The following is a 17,100-nucleotide window of genomic DNA, read 5'->3' as shown; positions in this document are numbered from 1 at the left end:
TTTTCACAAGGGACTCTTTCTGTTTGTGCAGATTGCGGGGGTCCGCGGAAACCGCAGATTTAAAGGGCCAGCGTCCCTTTTTTAATTTTAAGGCAAAATGGACTCCCAGGATAACAAATTCCCCGCAGACCTGGTGGGGGTTTCCGGTACACCTGAATCCTCCTCCTTGGCCTCCATATCTGCTGCACTTGTGACTTTGGCGTCCCAGGTGAATCTGCTGATGTCAGAACGCTCCTCCAAAAAACAGCCTGTGCCCTCCCAGTCCTCTTGACTCTGAGCCCGAATTGGTTGCCACGGACGATGGCCCCCCTGAGGGGTCCCGGACCCCTGCTTCTGAGCGGGTTGAGGAGGAGGAGGAATCTTCCCCCTCGGTAGTGCGTGAATGTGCTACGATGGATGCTCTCATTAGCGCCATTAAAGAAGCTCTTGTTCTTGACAATGAGCCATCTCAGTCACGTAAGCGGTCTGCTTTCAGGTTCGACAGACCCCAGAAGTCTGGTCAGGCTTATACCTGCCCTGAGGAATTTCACGAGATTGTGAATGACCAGTGGCGGCGCATTAAGCACATGTTGGTGGTGCCTAAGCGTTTTTCCGTCTGCTATCCTTTCGCGGAGGCGGTAGAAAAATTTTGGACGGTGTCCCCTAAAGTGGATCACACTGTGTTTCGGCTGAATAAGTCCACCTTGATGCCTGTGGAGGATTCCCTGGTTTTCCGGGATCGGGCAGATAGGAGGGTGAAGGCACTCTCCCATCACATTTATATGGTGGCAGGTTCCCTATTGAAACCTGTATTTAGCTCAGTGATGGCCTCTCAGGCACTCACGGTATGGGGCAAGGGGCTTCGTAGCACTCTGGTGGCAGAGTCGGCCTCGCCGACTGCCCTTGCAATGGTTGATCAGCTCATCCAAACTGCGATGTATCTGTGCAATGCGGCCTTGGACTAGGCTCCTTTGTTCGCCCGGTTGTCGGCGGTGGGGATTGCGATCCGCCGCATTACCTGGATGAAGAGCTGGTCGGCTGACCACGCGTCCAAGAAGACGGTGTCTGAGATTCCCTATGCGGGAGGTCGTCTTTTTGGGGAAACTCTGAACGAGTTAATTAAGGGGCTCACAGGAGGTAAGAGTACTCTGTTGCCCCAGGTCACTAAGGGTAAGTCACCCCGTGCGTGGCGGGAACCCTCTTTCAAGACTCAACGTACTTCCTTTCGTGCCTTCGGGATGCAGGAGAAGGAAAAAACCCTTCCGACCTTCTGGTGGCCAGAAGAAACTGTGGATGGGTAAGCCAAAAGCCGGACAGTCTGGGTCGGCGGCCCAGCCCACCTCTTCCTGAAGGGACGCCCTCACCCATTGTCGCGGTGGGGGGACGTCTGCGTTGTTTTCAGGAACCCTGGCTGTCTGGCTTTCAGGACAGGTGAGTTCATGAACTGATTCGTTCAGGGTACAAGATCGAGTTTCGATCTCGCCCTGCAGACAGGTTCTTCCCGTCCAATCTCCAGCTGTCCCCCGATCGCCTAAGAGATCTCAAGAGGGCAGTGCATGATCCGCTCGCCCAAGGAGTCATTGAACTTTCGCGAGTTTTACTCCAACCTGTTCATAGTGCCCAGGAAAGAGGGCAAGGTGCGTTCGATTCTGGACTTGAAATCTCTTAACCGCTGTGTGTGGGTGCAGAAGTTCAGGATGGAATCCATCCGGTTGGTGGTAGCATCGTTGAGACCCGGGGACTTCCTGGCTTCAATAGACTTGAAGGATGCGTATGCACATCCCTATTTTCGAGGGTCATCAGAGATATCTCCACTTCGCGGTGGCTGGGGAGCACTACCAGTTTGTGGCATTGCCTTTCGGCCTCTCTTAAGCTCCCAGGGTCTTCACCAAGGTGTTGGCTCCGGTTCTAGCTTTACTGTGTTTACGGAGCATTGTGGTCCTCGGTTACCTGGACGACCTCTTGTTGAGGTCGAACTCACGTGTGACCCTGACGAGCGATCAGGCCGTGACGGTTCAGACTCTCCAGGAATTCGGGTGGACCATCAATTTTCAGAAGTCGGCACTGATCCCCTCAACTCGTCTTCAGTACCTGGGGATAGTCTTGGATTCGGCTCAATCTCGGGTTTTCCTCCCGGAGGACAAACTCAGGACTTTACGGGCAGAGATCAGGGCCCTCAGGCTCAACGATCTCTCCTGTTTGCGGACCTGCATGCGGGTTCGGGGCTTGATGGTCTCGGCCTTTGAAGCAGTTCCATTTGCTTAATTTCATACTAGGACTCTGCAAGCAGAGATCCTGGCCAGGTGGGACAGGACCAGTGGCGGCTGGTGCTCAAAATTTTTTTTTGGGGGGGGGGGGGCGCAAACAGAAAAATGTAATAGGCATTGCTTCGCGGCAAAAAACACTGTAAAAAATTGTGTGACTTTGAGGTCACAAAAGTGTGAAAGGGGCCTTCAGTAATTAAGGTATAGCGTGCCCCCTTTCAATGCAGAGAGACCAGCGTGCCCCCTTTCAATGCAGAGATGCCAGCGTGCCCCCTTTCAATGCAGAGATACCAGCGTGCCCCCTTTCAATGTAATGAGACCAGCGTGCCCCCTTTCAATGCACAGAGACCATCGTGCCCCCTTTCAATGCACAGAGACCAGCGTGCCCCCTTTCAATGCACAGAGACCAGCGTGCCCCCTTTCAATGCACAGAGACCAGCGTGCCCCCTTTCAATGCACAGAGACCAGCGTGCCCCCTTTCAATGCACAGAGACCAGCGTGCCCCCTTTCAATGCACAGAGACCAGCCTGCCCCCTTTCAATGCACAGAGACCAGCGTGCCCCCTTTCAATGCACAGAGACCAGCGTGCCCCCTTTCAATGCACAGAGACCAGCGTGCCCCCTTTCAATGCAGTGACCAGCGTGCCCCCTTAAATGCAGAGATCATCATGCCCCCTTTCAATGCATAGATACCAGCGTGCCCCCTTTCAATGCAGAGATGCTAGCGTGCCCCCTTTCAATGCAGAGTTGCCATCGTGCCCCCTTTAAATGCAGAGATGCCATCGTGCCCCCTTTCAATGCAGAGATGCCAGCATGCCCCCTTTCAATGCAGAGTGACCAGCGTAAGCGTGCCCCCCCCCCCCCGCGCGAGACCAGTGCACTTACCTCAGGCTGTTTTTGTCCTATGAAAATATTTTTGATGTGTGCAATTGTCAGACATCCCTGGGATCAATAATTCATGGCTGTGAAGATAGAAGTGTCTGGGGGATCTGGTGAGTGACGCAGTGTCTTTATATAGAGCCGGGCTCCTCAGCTGCTGCACACACAGTCTGATCTTACTGAGGATCTCCAGCAGTCAGCACCGATAGGGCGGATCTGTACACACCGGGAGCCAGGAGGGAGAACTCACCGGGTGTTGGGATTGAAGGAGAGCAGCAGCGGCTCGTGGCTTCTCTTCAGTTCCCCGGCGTCTCGAGTCCTCCCCCGGGTCCCGCCTCCTCCCCAGCCAATGGCATGGGGTTTGCCTTTCGGCCAATCAGGAAGCGCGTTTCAGACCCGCGTCCTGATTGGCCAGGAGGATGATCCGTGTGACAATAGCAAATTTTCATTCGCTATTGTCACACAATGGGTGGGCTCGGGGTGCACTGCTCTGCACCCCGGGTCCAGCCTTTGCTGCAGCCTATTAGAGCCTCTGCATGGATAGGGGGGGTGGTGCCCCTGTGCCCCCAACACACCGGCCGCCACTGGACAGGACGCTTCAGTCCTTGGAAAGGAGGATTTCCTTGAGTTGCCCGGTGCGGTCGGATCTCTTGTGGTGGCTCCAGTCGCCGTCTGTGACACAGGGCCAGTCTTTCCGGCCTCTGTTGTGGATGATTCTCACCACGGATGCCAGCCTATCGGGCTGGGGAGAAGTTATGGGGATGCTCTTTGCCCAGGGGACCTGGTCGGCGGGGGAGACCTCGCTAACAATCAATGTCCTGGAGCTCCGGGCAATAAAGCTTTGTCTATTCAGGTGGTCATCTCAGCTTCAGGGGTGTCCGGCTGGGTACAGACGGACAATGCCACGGCCGTGGCATACATAAATCACCAAGGGGGCACGAAGAGTGCCCGGGCAGCCATGGAAGTGGCCGAGATCCTGTCTTGGGCCGAATCGCATGTACCGGCGATCTCGGCTGTTCACATTCCTGCTGTGAAAAACTGGCAGGCGGACTATCTGAGTCGCCAGACCCTGGACCAGGAGGAATGGTCCCTGCACCCGGAGTTATTACGCCTTCTGTGCGCCCGTTGGTGAACCCTGGACGTGGATCTGTTCGCGTCCCGCCTCAACAAAAGGGTGGAAAGGTTTGTGGCCAGAACTTGCGATCCTCTGGTGGACGCCGTGGACACGTTGGTGGTGCCTTGGCACCGCTACTAGCTGATCTATGCCTTTCCTCCAATTCAACTGCTGTCAAGGTTCCTTCGCAGGGTGGCGTCGGAATGGATGTCAGTGATTCTAGTGCCCCCAGACTGGTACGCGGACATCGTTCAGATGGTTGTCGAACCTCCCTGGCGGCTTCCGCTGCGAGATGATCTTCTGTCTCAAGGACCGATCTTCCATCCTGCTTTACAGTCGCTGGCTTTAACGGCAAGGCTTTTGAAAGCCAGGTCCTGAGGGATAGGGGTCTTCCACAAGCGGTCATCCCTATCTTGTTAAAGGCTCGCAAAGCCACTTCCAAGGAAGATTTATCACCGCACTTGGAAAGCGTATATCACTTGGTGCGAAGCGAATGGTCTTCATCCTCGTTCTTTCTCGGTGGCGAAGGTCTTGGCCTTCCTGCAGAAGGGCGTGGATCAACGTCTGGTGCTGACTACGGTTAAGGGTCAGTTGTCGGCCTTGGCCATCTTTTTTCAGCGACCGTTGGCGTTGCATTCTTTGGTCCGCACCTTTATTCAAGGGGTGCGGCATTTGGCTCCCCCGAGGAGGGCTCCTTTGCCTCCTTGGGATCGGAATCTGGTTTTGTCAGTGTTACAAAAACCTTCTTTCGAGAGTTGGTTTTCTGGTGGCAATCACCTCGGCTCGCAGAGTGTCTGAATTGGCAGCCTTGTCCTGCCGTTCTCCTTATCTGGTACTTCATAGAGATAAGGTGGTTCTGCGACGAGTCAATTTTTTATTCCCAAGGTGGTTTCTTCATTCCACCTCAATGAGGATATTGTGCTGCCTTTGCTGTGTGCACGGCCCAAGCATCCTAAGGATTTTGCCTTGCATTCTTTGGATGTGGTCTGGGCGGTCAAGGTCTACCTGCCCACCACGTAGTCGATTCGGCAGTCTGATTCTCTATTTGTTCTTCCTGAGGGACCTCGGACGGAACCGGCCGCCTCCGCGGCAACCATTTCAAAGTGGATCAGACAGACGATTGTTCAGGCCTATTCCATTAAGGGTCAGGTTCCTCCTTTCCCGGTAAAGGCTCATTCTACTCGAGCCGTTAGTGCCTCTTGGGCTTTTCGCCATCAGGCATCTGTGGCTCAGGTGTGCAAGGGGGCGACCTGGTCGTCCGTGCACACTTTCACTAAGTTTTACAAACTTGACATTTTGGCATCTTCGGATGCTTCCTTTGGCCGCAAAGTTTTGAGTGCGGCAGTGGTTTAAGGGGACACTATTTTTTCAGTCCCTCCTTATGGGGTGTTTGTTCTGGGTTTTTTCCTGTGGGCTCAGGTTGTTACTGGCCCGACTGATTGCGTTACCTTCTAAATTGGTTGCGTTTTTTTTCCACCCCTCATAGCTGCACTGCTTTGGGACGTCACATTAGTCAAGGCTAATACCATCGGGCGGCAACTGTCAGAGGACGTAAGAGAAAATAGAATTTTTGTAAGAACTTACCGTAAAATTATTTTCATTGAGTCCTCTGACAGTCGCCGCCCCCACCCTCTGGATCTGGGGGTTGTGGCCTTCCGGTACTGCTTGCTACAAACGGAGGTAATATCAGATGAGGTTCTGGTAATGGCTGAGGGATGGCCCCCTAGTGGCGTGCTGAAGTACAAAATGTTTTTTTGTATTAACCTGATAATGAATTATCTGCCTAGCCTGCTCCTGCAGAGTGCGCCATTACCCATTAGTGAAGGCTAATACCATTGGGTGGTGACTGTCAGAGGACTCAAAGAAAATGATTTTACGGTAAGTTCTTACAAAAATTCTATTTTTCAGTTTCCTCACTGGTTGGTAAAATCCATTTTGGGACCTGGAGCCTGGAAATGTCATAGTGATCAGGGTGGAATTAAATCTCCAATCCTAGGTCCTGGTTTTGGTTACAACTAGCACCCTGATTGTGCAGGTTTGAGCTGTTTTTTTTGTAGTCCTAGAACTAGGGTTCTTGGCTTCACCCTCCCAAGGAGTCCATGTGGGTGTAAGGAGCAGCCACAAATGTATGTATGTCTGCATAGTGCAGTCTGTGATAGGACAGACAGGGGGCCCATGCCTTAGGGCTGGAGCAGCAGAGAAGCTGCAAGGAAATAAGCTGACAGAGGTACAGCCTTCGTACAAGGACACTCTTTTACAAAGTCAGAAGGACTAAGGGCACAAAGCCTGAGCAGCGGTGCTGCTAAAGAGAGCCAGGAGGCTGAATATGACTTTACTTTGTTGATGGTGGAAACCCTTGTGTGGGCAATGATTCTGTGTTGAACATTTCTTTCTTTTAATAAAAGTGGGCCAACAAGCCCTCAAACAGTATGATTGCCATGGATCATACACACTAGTGACCACTACACTTGCTGAACAACCCCCAAACTTTACAGTGTATGTATATATATATATATATATATATGTGTATATGTATGTGTGTATATATATATATATATATATATATATATGTGTATATGTATGTGTGTATATATGTATATATATATATATATATTTATACATACATTATATATATATATACACAGCAGCCCTCAAAATTTCTACTCGCCTGCTAGCATTAGGCGAGTGGAAATGAGCTGAGGACAAGTGGAGCAGGCAGAAGCAACGGCAGCAAGGATCCTGTTGGGGGAGGAGAAGAGGCGCCTGGTCAGGGCGGTCTCTAATGCAGGGCCCAAAGCAGCTGTCACTTAAACTTGTGCCAGTGGTGGAACTACTGGCTTCTCCCTGTATATTCACCAGTCTCCCAAGTCCCGCCTTTCAAAATGATTGTTTGCTAGACCCGCCTAGCATCCTAACAACCAATCAGGTGTTTGGAGGACTCAGCATTCAGAGGAGGAAGATGTAACTTTCTCCTTCAGAGCTGATCCGCCACCCCCTCAAGTGCTGCACTTCTTGGCTTTCTGCTGACAACAGAAGGGGCTGGGAGAGGACTTGCTGCCTGGACTAGAACACTGCTGAGCTGATTGGCAGGGAGTTTGAGGGGACCTACGAGCTTCCGGATCTCTGACAATTTCCTGCAGTACAGTATTTCTGTAGTCTCTCTGACCGTCTCCTGTAGTATTTCTGCAGTCTTTCTGACCATCTCCTGTAGTATTTCTGCAGTCTCTGACCATCTTCTGTAGTATTTCTGTAGTCTCTCTGACTGTCTCCTGTAGTATTTCTGCAGTCTCTCTGACCATCCCCTGTAGTATTTCTGCAGTCTCTGGCCATCTCCTGTAGTATTTCTGTAGTCTCTCTGACCATCTCCTGTAGTATTTCTGCAGTCTCTCTGACCATCTCCTGTAGTATTTCTGCAGTCTCTGACTATCTCCTGTAGTACGTCTGCAGTCTCGGACCATCTCCTGTAGTATTTCTGCAGTCTTTGACCATCTCCTGTAGTACTTCTGCAGTATCTGACCATCTCCTGTAGTATTTCTGCAGTCTCTCTGACCATCTCCTATTGTATTTCTGCAGTCTTTCTGACTGTCTCCTGTAGTACTTCTGCAGTCTCTGACCATCTCCTGTAGTACTTCTGCAGTCTCTGACCATCTCCTGTAGTATTTCTGCAGTCTCTGACCATCTCCTATAGTATTTCTGTGGTCTCTGACCGTCTCCTGTATTATGTCTGCAGTCTCTAACCATCTCCTGTAGTATTTCTGTAGTCTCCTGTGTTATGTCTGCAGTCTCTGATTTGTCTCCTGCAGTATTTCTGCAGTCTCTGGCCATCTCCTGTAGTATTTCTGTAGTCTCTCTGACCAAATCCTGTAGTATTTCTGTAGTCTCCTGTGTTATGTCTGCAGTCTCTGACCATCTCCTGTAGTATTTCTGCAGTCTCTGACCATTTCCTGTACTATGTCTGCAGTTTATGACCATTTCCTGTAGTATTTCTGCAGTCTCGGACCATCTCCACTAGTCTGTCTGCAGTCTCTGGTCATCTCATATAGCCTGTATGCAGTCCCTGGCTATCTCCTGTAGTATCCCTGCAGTCTCTGACCATCTCCTGTATTATGTCTGCAGTCTGACTGTCTCCTGTAGTATGTCTGCAGTCTCTGACCATCTCCTTTAGTATATCAGCATTCTCATTAACCATCTCATGTAATAATTCTGCAGTCTCTCTGACCATCTCCTGTAGGATTTCTGCAGTCTCTGACTGTCTCCTGTATTATGTCTGCAGTCTGACTGTCTCCTATAGTATGTCTGCAGTCTCTGACCATCTCCTTTAGTGTATCTGCATTTTCCTTGACCATCTCCTGTAGTAATTCTGCAGTCCCTCTGACCATCTCCTGTATTATGTCTGCAGTCTCTGACAGTCTCCTGTTGTATTTCTGCAGTTTCTAACCATCTCCTCTACTCTGTCTGCAGTCTCTGACCATCTCTTCTAGTCTGTCTGCAGTCTCTGATCATCTCCTGTAGCCCATCTGCAGTCCCTGACCGTCTCCTGTAGTATTTCTGCAGTCTCTGACCATCTCCTGTAATAAATCTGCAGTCTCTGACATCTTCTCTAGTCTGTACACAGTCTCTGATCATCTCCTGTAGCCTGTCTGCTGTCTCTCTGACCATCTCCTGTAGTATTTATGCAGTCTGATCATCTCCTGTAGTACGTCTGAAGTCTCTGACCATCTCCTGTAGTATTTCTGGAGTTCTGACCATCTCTTGTACAATTTCTGCAGTCTCTGACCGTCTCCTGTAGTATTTCTGCAGTCAGTGACAATCTCCTCTAGTCTGTCTGCAGACTCTGATCATCTGTAGCCTGTAGCTTGTATACAGTCTCTCTGACCATCTCCTGTAGTATTTATGCAGTCTGATCATCTCCTGTAGTACGTCTGAAGTCTCTGACCATCTCCTGTAGTATTTCTGGAGTTCTGACCATCTCTTGTACAGTTTCTGCAGTCTCTGACCGTCTCCTGTAGTATTTCTGCAGTCAGTGACAATCTCCTCTAGTCTGTCTGCAGACTCTGATCATCTGTAGCCTGTAGCTTGTATACAGTCTCTCTGACCATCTCCTGTTCTATTTCTGCAGTTTTTGATCATCTCCTGTATTATTTCTGCAGTCTCTGACCAACTCCTATAGTATTTCTGCAGTCTTTGACTGTCTCCTGTAGTATTTCTGCAGTTTCTGACTATCCCCTGTAGTATGTCTGCAGTCTCTGACCATCTCCTGTAGTATTTATGCAGTTTCTCTGACCATCTACTGTAGTATTTATGCAGTCAGATAATCTCCTGTAGTACATCTGAAGTCTCTGACCATCTCCTGTAGTATTTCTGCAGTTCTGACCGTCTCTTGTATTATTTCTGCAGTCTCTGACTGTCTCCTGTATTACTCCTGCAGTCTCTGACTATCTCCTGTATTATGTCTGCAGTCTCTGACAATCTCCTCTAGTCTGTCTGCAGACTCTGATCATCTCCTGTAGCTTGCATGCAGTCTCTCTGACCATCTCCTTTTGTATTTCTGCAGTTTTTGACCATCTCCTGTAATATTTATGCAGTCTCTGACCATCTCCTTTAGGATTTTGCCTTTACATTTCTTATTGCACTCTTTGTAATGCTTGAATGCTGCCAATGACCCCTCAGCCTTGTATTTTTTTAAGGCCTTTTCTTTAGTATTAATATGCATTTTTATGTTGGAGTTTAGCCACCCAGGATTTACTTTTGCTCTTTTAAATTTATTCCCCTTTGGAATGCACTGGCCAATCCCTTTGTTTAGTATGCTCTTGAAGCACTCCCATTTTTCCTCTGTGTTCTTTGTTCCCAGGGTTCTATGCCATTTGATATTTTCTAGGAAAGAGAGCAGTTTTGGGAAATTGGCTCTTTTGAAATTCAGTGTCCTTATATTACCCTTGTGTTTCCTATTATCATGATTAATACTAAAACGAATTGACCTATGGTCAATATTTCCTAAGTTGCCCCGTATTTCTATATCCGTGAGCAGGTCTGTAATGTTGGTAATCAGTAGGTCTAGTACCGCATTGTTTCTTGTCGGTGCGTTCACCATCTGACCCATGAAATTGCCCTGCAAAACATTTAGGAAATGCCGAGCCTTGGATGAATGTGCGGTTCCTTCTGCCCAGTCTATATCTGGATAATTGAAGTCCCCCATTATAATGACATTTCCCATCCTTGCTGCCAATCCAACCTGTGAAAGGAGGTCCGCCTCCCCCTCCTCCCTCTGGTTGGGGGGGTCTATAGCATACGCCCAATATTACTTTTCCCATAGTGCCTTCCCTTTGAAGTTCTACCCATAGGGATTCTACCTCATCCATAGCTCCATTATTAATATCATCCCTCATATTTACCTGTACACTGTTCTTAATATACAGACATACCCCTCCCCCTTTTTTACCTTCTCTATCTCTGCGATAAAGGGAATACCCCTGAATGGTCGCCAGCCAATCATGAGAGCTGTCAAACCAAGTCTCTGTAATCCCCACAAAATCTAAGTCCTCCTCATACATCAGCAGCTCCAGCTTTCCCATCTTATTGGCCAGGCTTCTGGCATTGGTATACAAACCTCATAATTTTGTCCGGTTGCATACTACATCCTCGTTTGATGTTGTTTTTAGGCTGCTCTTGCGATTTTTCCCCATACCCACCTTGGATTTAGGAAATCTGAACCGCTAATGTCCCCATTTGTGCCCGCTGAACCTTGTACATCTGTATCCTTCCCCCCCCCCCCCATCAGCTACTTTAAAAGCCCCTCTAACTTGTTGGCCATCTTCTCACCCAGTACGGTTGCACCCTCCCCATTTAGATGCAATCCGTCCCTACTAAAGATCCGGTAGTCGACTGAGAAGTCGGCCCGGTTCTCTCTCCTTACTACACCAGCTCCTCAGCCACTTGTTAACTTCCCTAATCTCCCGCTGTCTCTCTGGTGTGGCTCGAGGTACAGGTAGTATTTCTGAAAATATTTTTCAGTCTCTCTGACCATCTCCTATAGTATTTCTGCAGTCTCTTACTGTCTCCTGTAGTATTTCTGCTTTTTCTGACTATTCCCTGTAGTATGTCTGCAGTCTCTGACCATCTCCTGTAGTATTTATGCAGTCTCTCTGACCATCTACTGTAGTATTTATGCGGTCTGATTATCTCCTGTAGTACATCTGAAGTGTCTGACCATCTCCTGTAGTATTTCTGCAGTTCTGACCGTCTCTTGTATTATTTCTGCAGTCTCTGATTGTCTCCTGTTGTATTTCTGCAGTCTCTGACAATCTCCCCTAGTCTGTCTGCAGACTCTGGTCATCTCCTGTAGCTTGCATGCAGTCTCTCTGACCATCTCCTTTTGTATTTCTGCAGTTTGTGACCATCTCCTGTATGATTTCTACAGTCTCTGACCTTCTCCTGTAGTATTTCTGCAGTCTCTGACCATTTCCTGTAGTATTTTTCATTCTCTCTGACCATCTCCTATAGTATTTCTGCAGTCTCTGACTGTCTCCTGTAGTATTTCTGCAGTTTCTGACTATCCCCTGTAGTATGGCAGCAGTCTCTGACCATCTCCTGTAGTATTTCTGCAGTGTCTCTGACCATCTCCTGTAGTAGGTCTGCAATCTCTAACCATCCCTTGTAGTATGTCTGCAGTCTCTGACCATCCCCTGTAGTCTGTTTGCAGTCTCTAACCATCCCCTGTAGTATGTCTGCAGTCTTTGACCAACCCCTGTAGTCTGTCCGCAGTGTGTTTAGGGGTGGGGCAGAATAGGGTTTGGGTGGGGCAACTGGTGGCTAGTAGCTCAGGACTTGGAATTTTGAGCCCTGTATACAGTATATATATATATATATATATATATATATATATATATATATATATATGTGTGTGTGTGTATATATATATATATATATATATATATATATACACACATACATACGTAGGCTTTCTATTCAAATTAACATAACCCTGTAGCTAAAAGTGCTTTTACTTCAATGAATGTTGCCTTTCTGTCAATTTAGCAAGCAGCCGTAATCTTAAATTGAATATCCCTTATGAGAGTTACAATTGGAAGACGATGGCTTCATTTTCCATTCTCCTTTATGAAAAGTGATGCTACATTAAGAAAGGTTTAGTAATAACCTACAAGATTTGGCAGCTTTACGAAAATGAGAAAAAGAACATTCTGACAGCAGCATCCACAGTATGAGATGCAAAGCATCATTCCCAAGTGATTTCAGCTCTACAACCCACTGAGAATTATTCCTAATTATACCAATGCAAAATATCTGTGTCACCAAACACAAGAGAGACAGGCAAGTCATTTCATAAACCTAGCTGTTGAAAAAGGAAACATTTCTTTTTTTGTTTTTAGGACTAGCACTTAAAAACACAAAAAAGCAAATAAATTAATTTAACCAAGAAAGAGCTAAAAACACATAGACATACATTTTTACAGCTGCTTTTAGGAGCGTCAGACATTTTTTATTTTTTTTTGCAGCTTAAAAAGGCCCCTTTATGTTATTCTATGGCCTCATGCCCACACAGGCTTTTAGGAGCTGTAAGTTTCATAGGCCTTTTCAAGCTGTAAAAAACCCCAGGGCCAGTGCTTTCTGGAGCAGCAGTGTTAGGCTTTAAAAACGCCTGTCGCGCCTAAATGCTGTATACAGCGTTAAGCCACGTCAAGTATTTTTAAGCTGTAGTAGTTGGATTTGAGAGTGGAAAATAGAAGAGGGCAGAACGCTAGCACTGCTAAACGTGGCTAAAAGCCAATGCCAAACGCTTCTAAAAGCGTGTTTTTTACAGCTGCTTTTTCCTGACGTAAGAACTGGCTTTGCAGCTTGTTTTTTTTCAAACGCCCCGTGTACATGAGGCCTTATACGGTATGCTTCTATTCTTCGTCTGAATTGTAATTTACTTTTTTCATTAGAAAGGCACTGGAGAAATTCATACAGGGTGTCCTGGACACTCTAAATAATTGCATTGCTCCACCACATGGCAACTGTTGTTGCAGGGAGCAGGTACATGAATCTCTTACATGGAGGGGGCACCACGGAGGAAGGGGTGTTCTACTGCAGAAAATTCATAAAGGGTGTCCTGGATACTCTAAAGAATTTCATTGCTCCACCACATGACAACTGTTGTTGCAGGGAGCAGGTACATGAATCTCTTACATGGAGGGGGCACCACGGAGGAAGGGGTGTTCTACTGCAGAAAATTCATAAAGGGTGTCCTGGATACTCTAAAGAATGTAATTGCTCCACCACATGACAACTGTTGTTGCAGGGAGCAGGTACATGAATCGCTCACATGGAGGGGGGCACCACGGAGGTAGGGGTGTCCTACTGTAGAAATTTATAAAGGGTGTCCTGAACACTCTAAAGAATTTCATTGCTCCACCACATGACAACTGTTGTTGCAGGGATTAGGTACACGAATCTCTTACATGGAGGGGGCACCACGGAGTTAGGGGTGTCCTACTGCAGAAACTCATAAAGGGTGTCCCGGACACTCTAAGGAAATTCATTGCTCCACCACATGGCGACTGTTGTTGCAGGGATTAGGTACATGAATCTCTCACATGGAGGGAAGCACCACGGAGGTAGGGGTGTCCTACTGCAGAAAAGGCATAAAGGGTGTCCTGGACACTCTAAAAAATTTAATTGCTCCACCACATGACAACTGTTGTTGCAGGGAGCAGGTACATGAATCTCTCACATAAAGGGGGGCACCATGGAGGTAGGGGTGTCCTACTGCAGATACTCCATTTTCAGTGCATTTTCAGCCCATTGCTAGCTAAGACACTGTGCAGCCAACAGCATCATAGCAAAGAAGTTTAATCTCCAGCCACTGGCCAGAAGATTCCCCAGTTGAGAGCTAAAATTAAACAAAGCGGTAGGGGTGCTGGGGACATAATGGTCCAAGTATGGCCATTGTCAATATTGGGACAATGATGTCACCAACATTCACATTCTCTTTATTCTGACATATTGTATTAGCATTTTAAGCATTTATTTAAAAAAAATGAATAAGGTAACATGATATGCAAATGTAATATGAGTATGCATTTAGTGAGCAGATTCACTCTGACATATTGGACACACAACACTCTAGGGGCCTTATCCGTCCTCAGCTATTAATCAAATCACTTAAACTGCTTTTTTTTCTTTTCTTAAAAAGTGGGACTTAATATCTGAAGAAGATTTAGGTTTTTGCATAAAGAGTATTACAAAGAGCTTCTTTAGCACTCTCCATAGCATTCTTCCTTATTGCAGTTTGTATGTGCTTGGTTGTTCAATATTACTTATTTTATAGCCTGATAGTTGACTTGAAATTTTGCTGGGTTTACACACATTGATGTTTTGCCTCATGCAATAAAATTGTAGAAGTTAGTTTGATGCTTTATTTTAAGGATTCATTGAAGTTAATAAAATATTTTTAAATCAGGCTTAAACTGGCATTGGTTAAATGCACCTTATCTTTTTAGTTATAGATAATCCTTGGATATTATACAGTCTTTCATCATGATGGGAGGAATAGAGGCCTCAGGGGTTTAAACTGGAAAAAAAATTTAAAATTTACTAATACTGATAACTATATCTTGCAAGGTTTTTTAAAAATGAGAAAACTTAATTTCGACATAATTTAATATAAGTAGAAGAGATTTTGTTGTGCCTCAGTGCCGCCAAAAAAAACCCAATTAAATAGACAGACTGAATGTGTCTCTATATACTGCATTTATGTACAGTTAGAAGTGTGCTTTACATTTCAATGGTTCATCAACAAATATATTAGTAAGCTTCAGCAAAGTTACATAACAAAATGTCAAGTGCCAACACACTATACAATCATGATTATGGAAATCTAAAAATCCATCCCAATGTTACTATTCTTTCAGTTGTGCTTATCTACAGATTTTCATTTTGTTTTTCCTACTACTAGACTCTGAAATAATGGAATTGCCTGTGCTTGGCCTACAACTTTGCAAACACCTTTGCATGAAGTTCACAGATGCACGATTGTTTTATTTACATGGATAGTTTTTTTTTCTTCTTATTATCGATATTGTTAACTAATTCGCTATAACAAGAGTGTGCAGTAGTTTCATAACAGCACTTATTAAAGTGTTTGTTACCTCAACATTTCATATTCCTGATATGTGCCTGCACCATGCACTTGTATAAAAAAAAGTATCCTGTTCTCTTTGTATTACTTGCTTTATGTGAAATCCCTGGTGTTCTTGCCAGTTTCTCTGCTCTTCTATTAAAAATGGACCACACTAAGCAGGACCACACTAAGCAGGAGAACACAGCGTGGTCAGTTCTCTAGCTGTTCTGGGAACTCAGTGTGCTCTCCTCCAATGATCAGTCTTGTCCTGATATGCCTCCCCTGCACAGCCATTCACTGGGAAGCTCAGTGTACAGTTGCTTCTCCTCCCCCCAGCTCCTATGCAGCTGAGGACAGAGGGAATGTGATCACCTATAAAAATGGCAAAAAAGGGTCATTATAATGTTTTTTATATCTACACACAAATGTTTTGCCTTTCATTTCTATTTTAAACTGAATTGGTTGTTTTACAAGGTGATCGTTTACAATCCATTTAATTGTGTCACTATATCACATTGAGGTTGATTTACAAGGCAAATATACTGTGTACTGCAAGTGCAGTCACGCTAGATCAAGGGGAAGCTCTGAAATAAGGGAAAGCTCTGCTGATTTCCATCATCCAATCATTTGCAAGCAAAAATGCAGTTTTTCTTTCCTTGCATGTTCCCCTCACATCTAGAACAACTACACTTGCAGTCCACAGACTATTTGCCTTTAGTAAATCAAACGCAAATAGGTGATTTAAAGAGACACTGCAACACCGTTTTTTTTTTTTTTCATGAATGTTAATTTTTGTTTTGTGGTCAGACAATACTGAGTGCAGTTGTTTCCATTTGGATTCACCTTTTAGAGCACTTTGGTTCAGTTTTTCCAGTTTTTGTTTGTAATAAAGGGGGCAGCAAGGTAGAGACTCAGTAGAAACACATAAGCAGTCTTTTAGTGGCCCTGTTGCTAGCATGTTCCCAGCAACAGGACCATTGAGTGACAATTAACCTAAAGGATTTTTTTAAGCTGTTTGCATACATAGTTGTGGCATAGTTGTGGCATGTAGAGATAGTTATTAATCATTTTTTGAATAAAAATAATTGCATCCTTTTTATTATTATTTAATTTTCTTTTGTCAGGTTTCCCAGTGGCCTGTGGTAGAACAGGGTCTACTATTTGATCGGAACTGGATGGTTGTAAATGAAAATGGAGTATGTCTCAGTCAAAAGCAAGAGCCAAAATTGTGTCTTATCCGTCCTTCAATTGATCTGGTTCAGAACATCATGATAATTCATGCATACGGTAAAATGAGTCATGTATCAAACTGCATTTTCCCACCCACATTATAATTTGAACATAATGAATATTCCCTAGTTACCAAATAAGACAATCTATTCCTCTGCTGTTTTGCTGATATGCTCTTGTGATATGGCTTTGTCTTGTTTTTTAAAAATGTCTCTGTCATGAGAAAGGTATGGGAGCTTCCATTGCTGACTTAGAGATTGTAAGTTACCTGGCTTCCATGCTAATACTTTGGCTTTAATGCTTTGAGTCTTTGACCTGGAATAAATATGGTGATAAGGAATGCTGCCACTGTTCTGTAACTCGTTTACAGCATATTTGTGTAAAGGATATGTTCACATTTCTGAAAAAAATAGTGCATTTGTTATTTTTTTTACAGGGGCCTGCAGAGCATTGCACCCACAATCAGTGGAAGGCAGGTGCAATGTCAGGCTCCTGCACACTTCCTACAGCTCTGTG

The 17,100-nt window shown here is 45.9% G+C and overlaps 1 protein-coding gene across 1 annotated transcript in view; it reads left to right on the top strand.

The window, feature by feature from the left end:
- Positions 1–17,100, top strand: part of MOCOS (molybdenum cofactor sulfurase) — a gene marked incomplete at its 5' end in the record, with an annotated part of 544,533 nt that overhangs the window by 456,197 nt on the left and 71,236 nt on the right. The window contains one exon of the mRNA XM_082258939.1: positions 16,479–16,641. Coding sequence (XP_082115065.1) covers positions 16,479–16,641 — 163 coding nt within the window. The remainder of the gene's footprint in view (positions 1–16,478; positions 16,642–17,100) is intronic.

Source organism: Pelophylax lessonae (assembly GCF_965119305.1).
Source record: "Pelophylax lessonae genome assembly, chromosome: 5".
NCBI lineage: Eukaryota > Metazoa > Chordata > Amphibia > Anura > Ranidae > Pelophylax > Pelophylax lessonae.
This window is presented reverse-complemented; position numbering and strand designations above follow the sequence as displayed.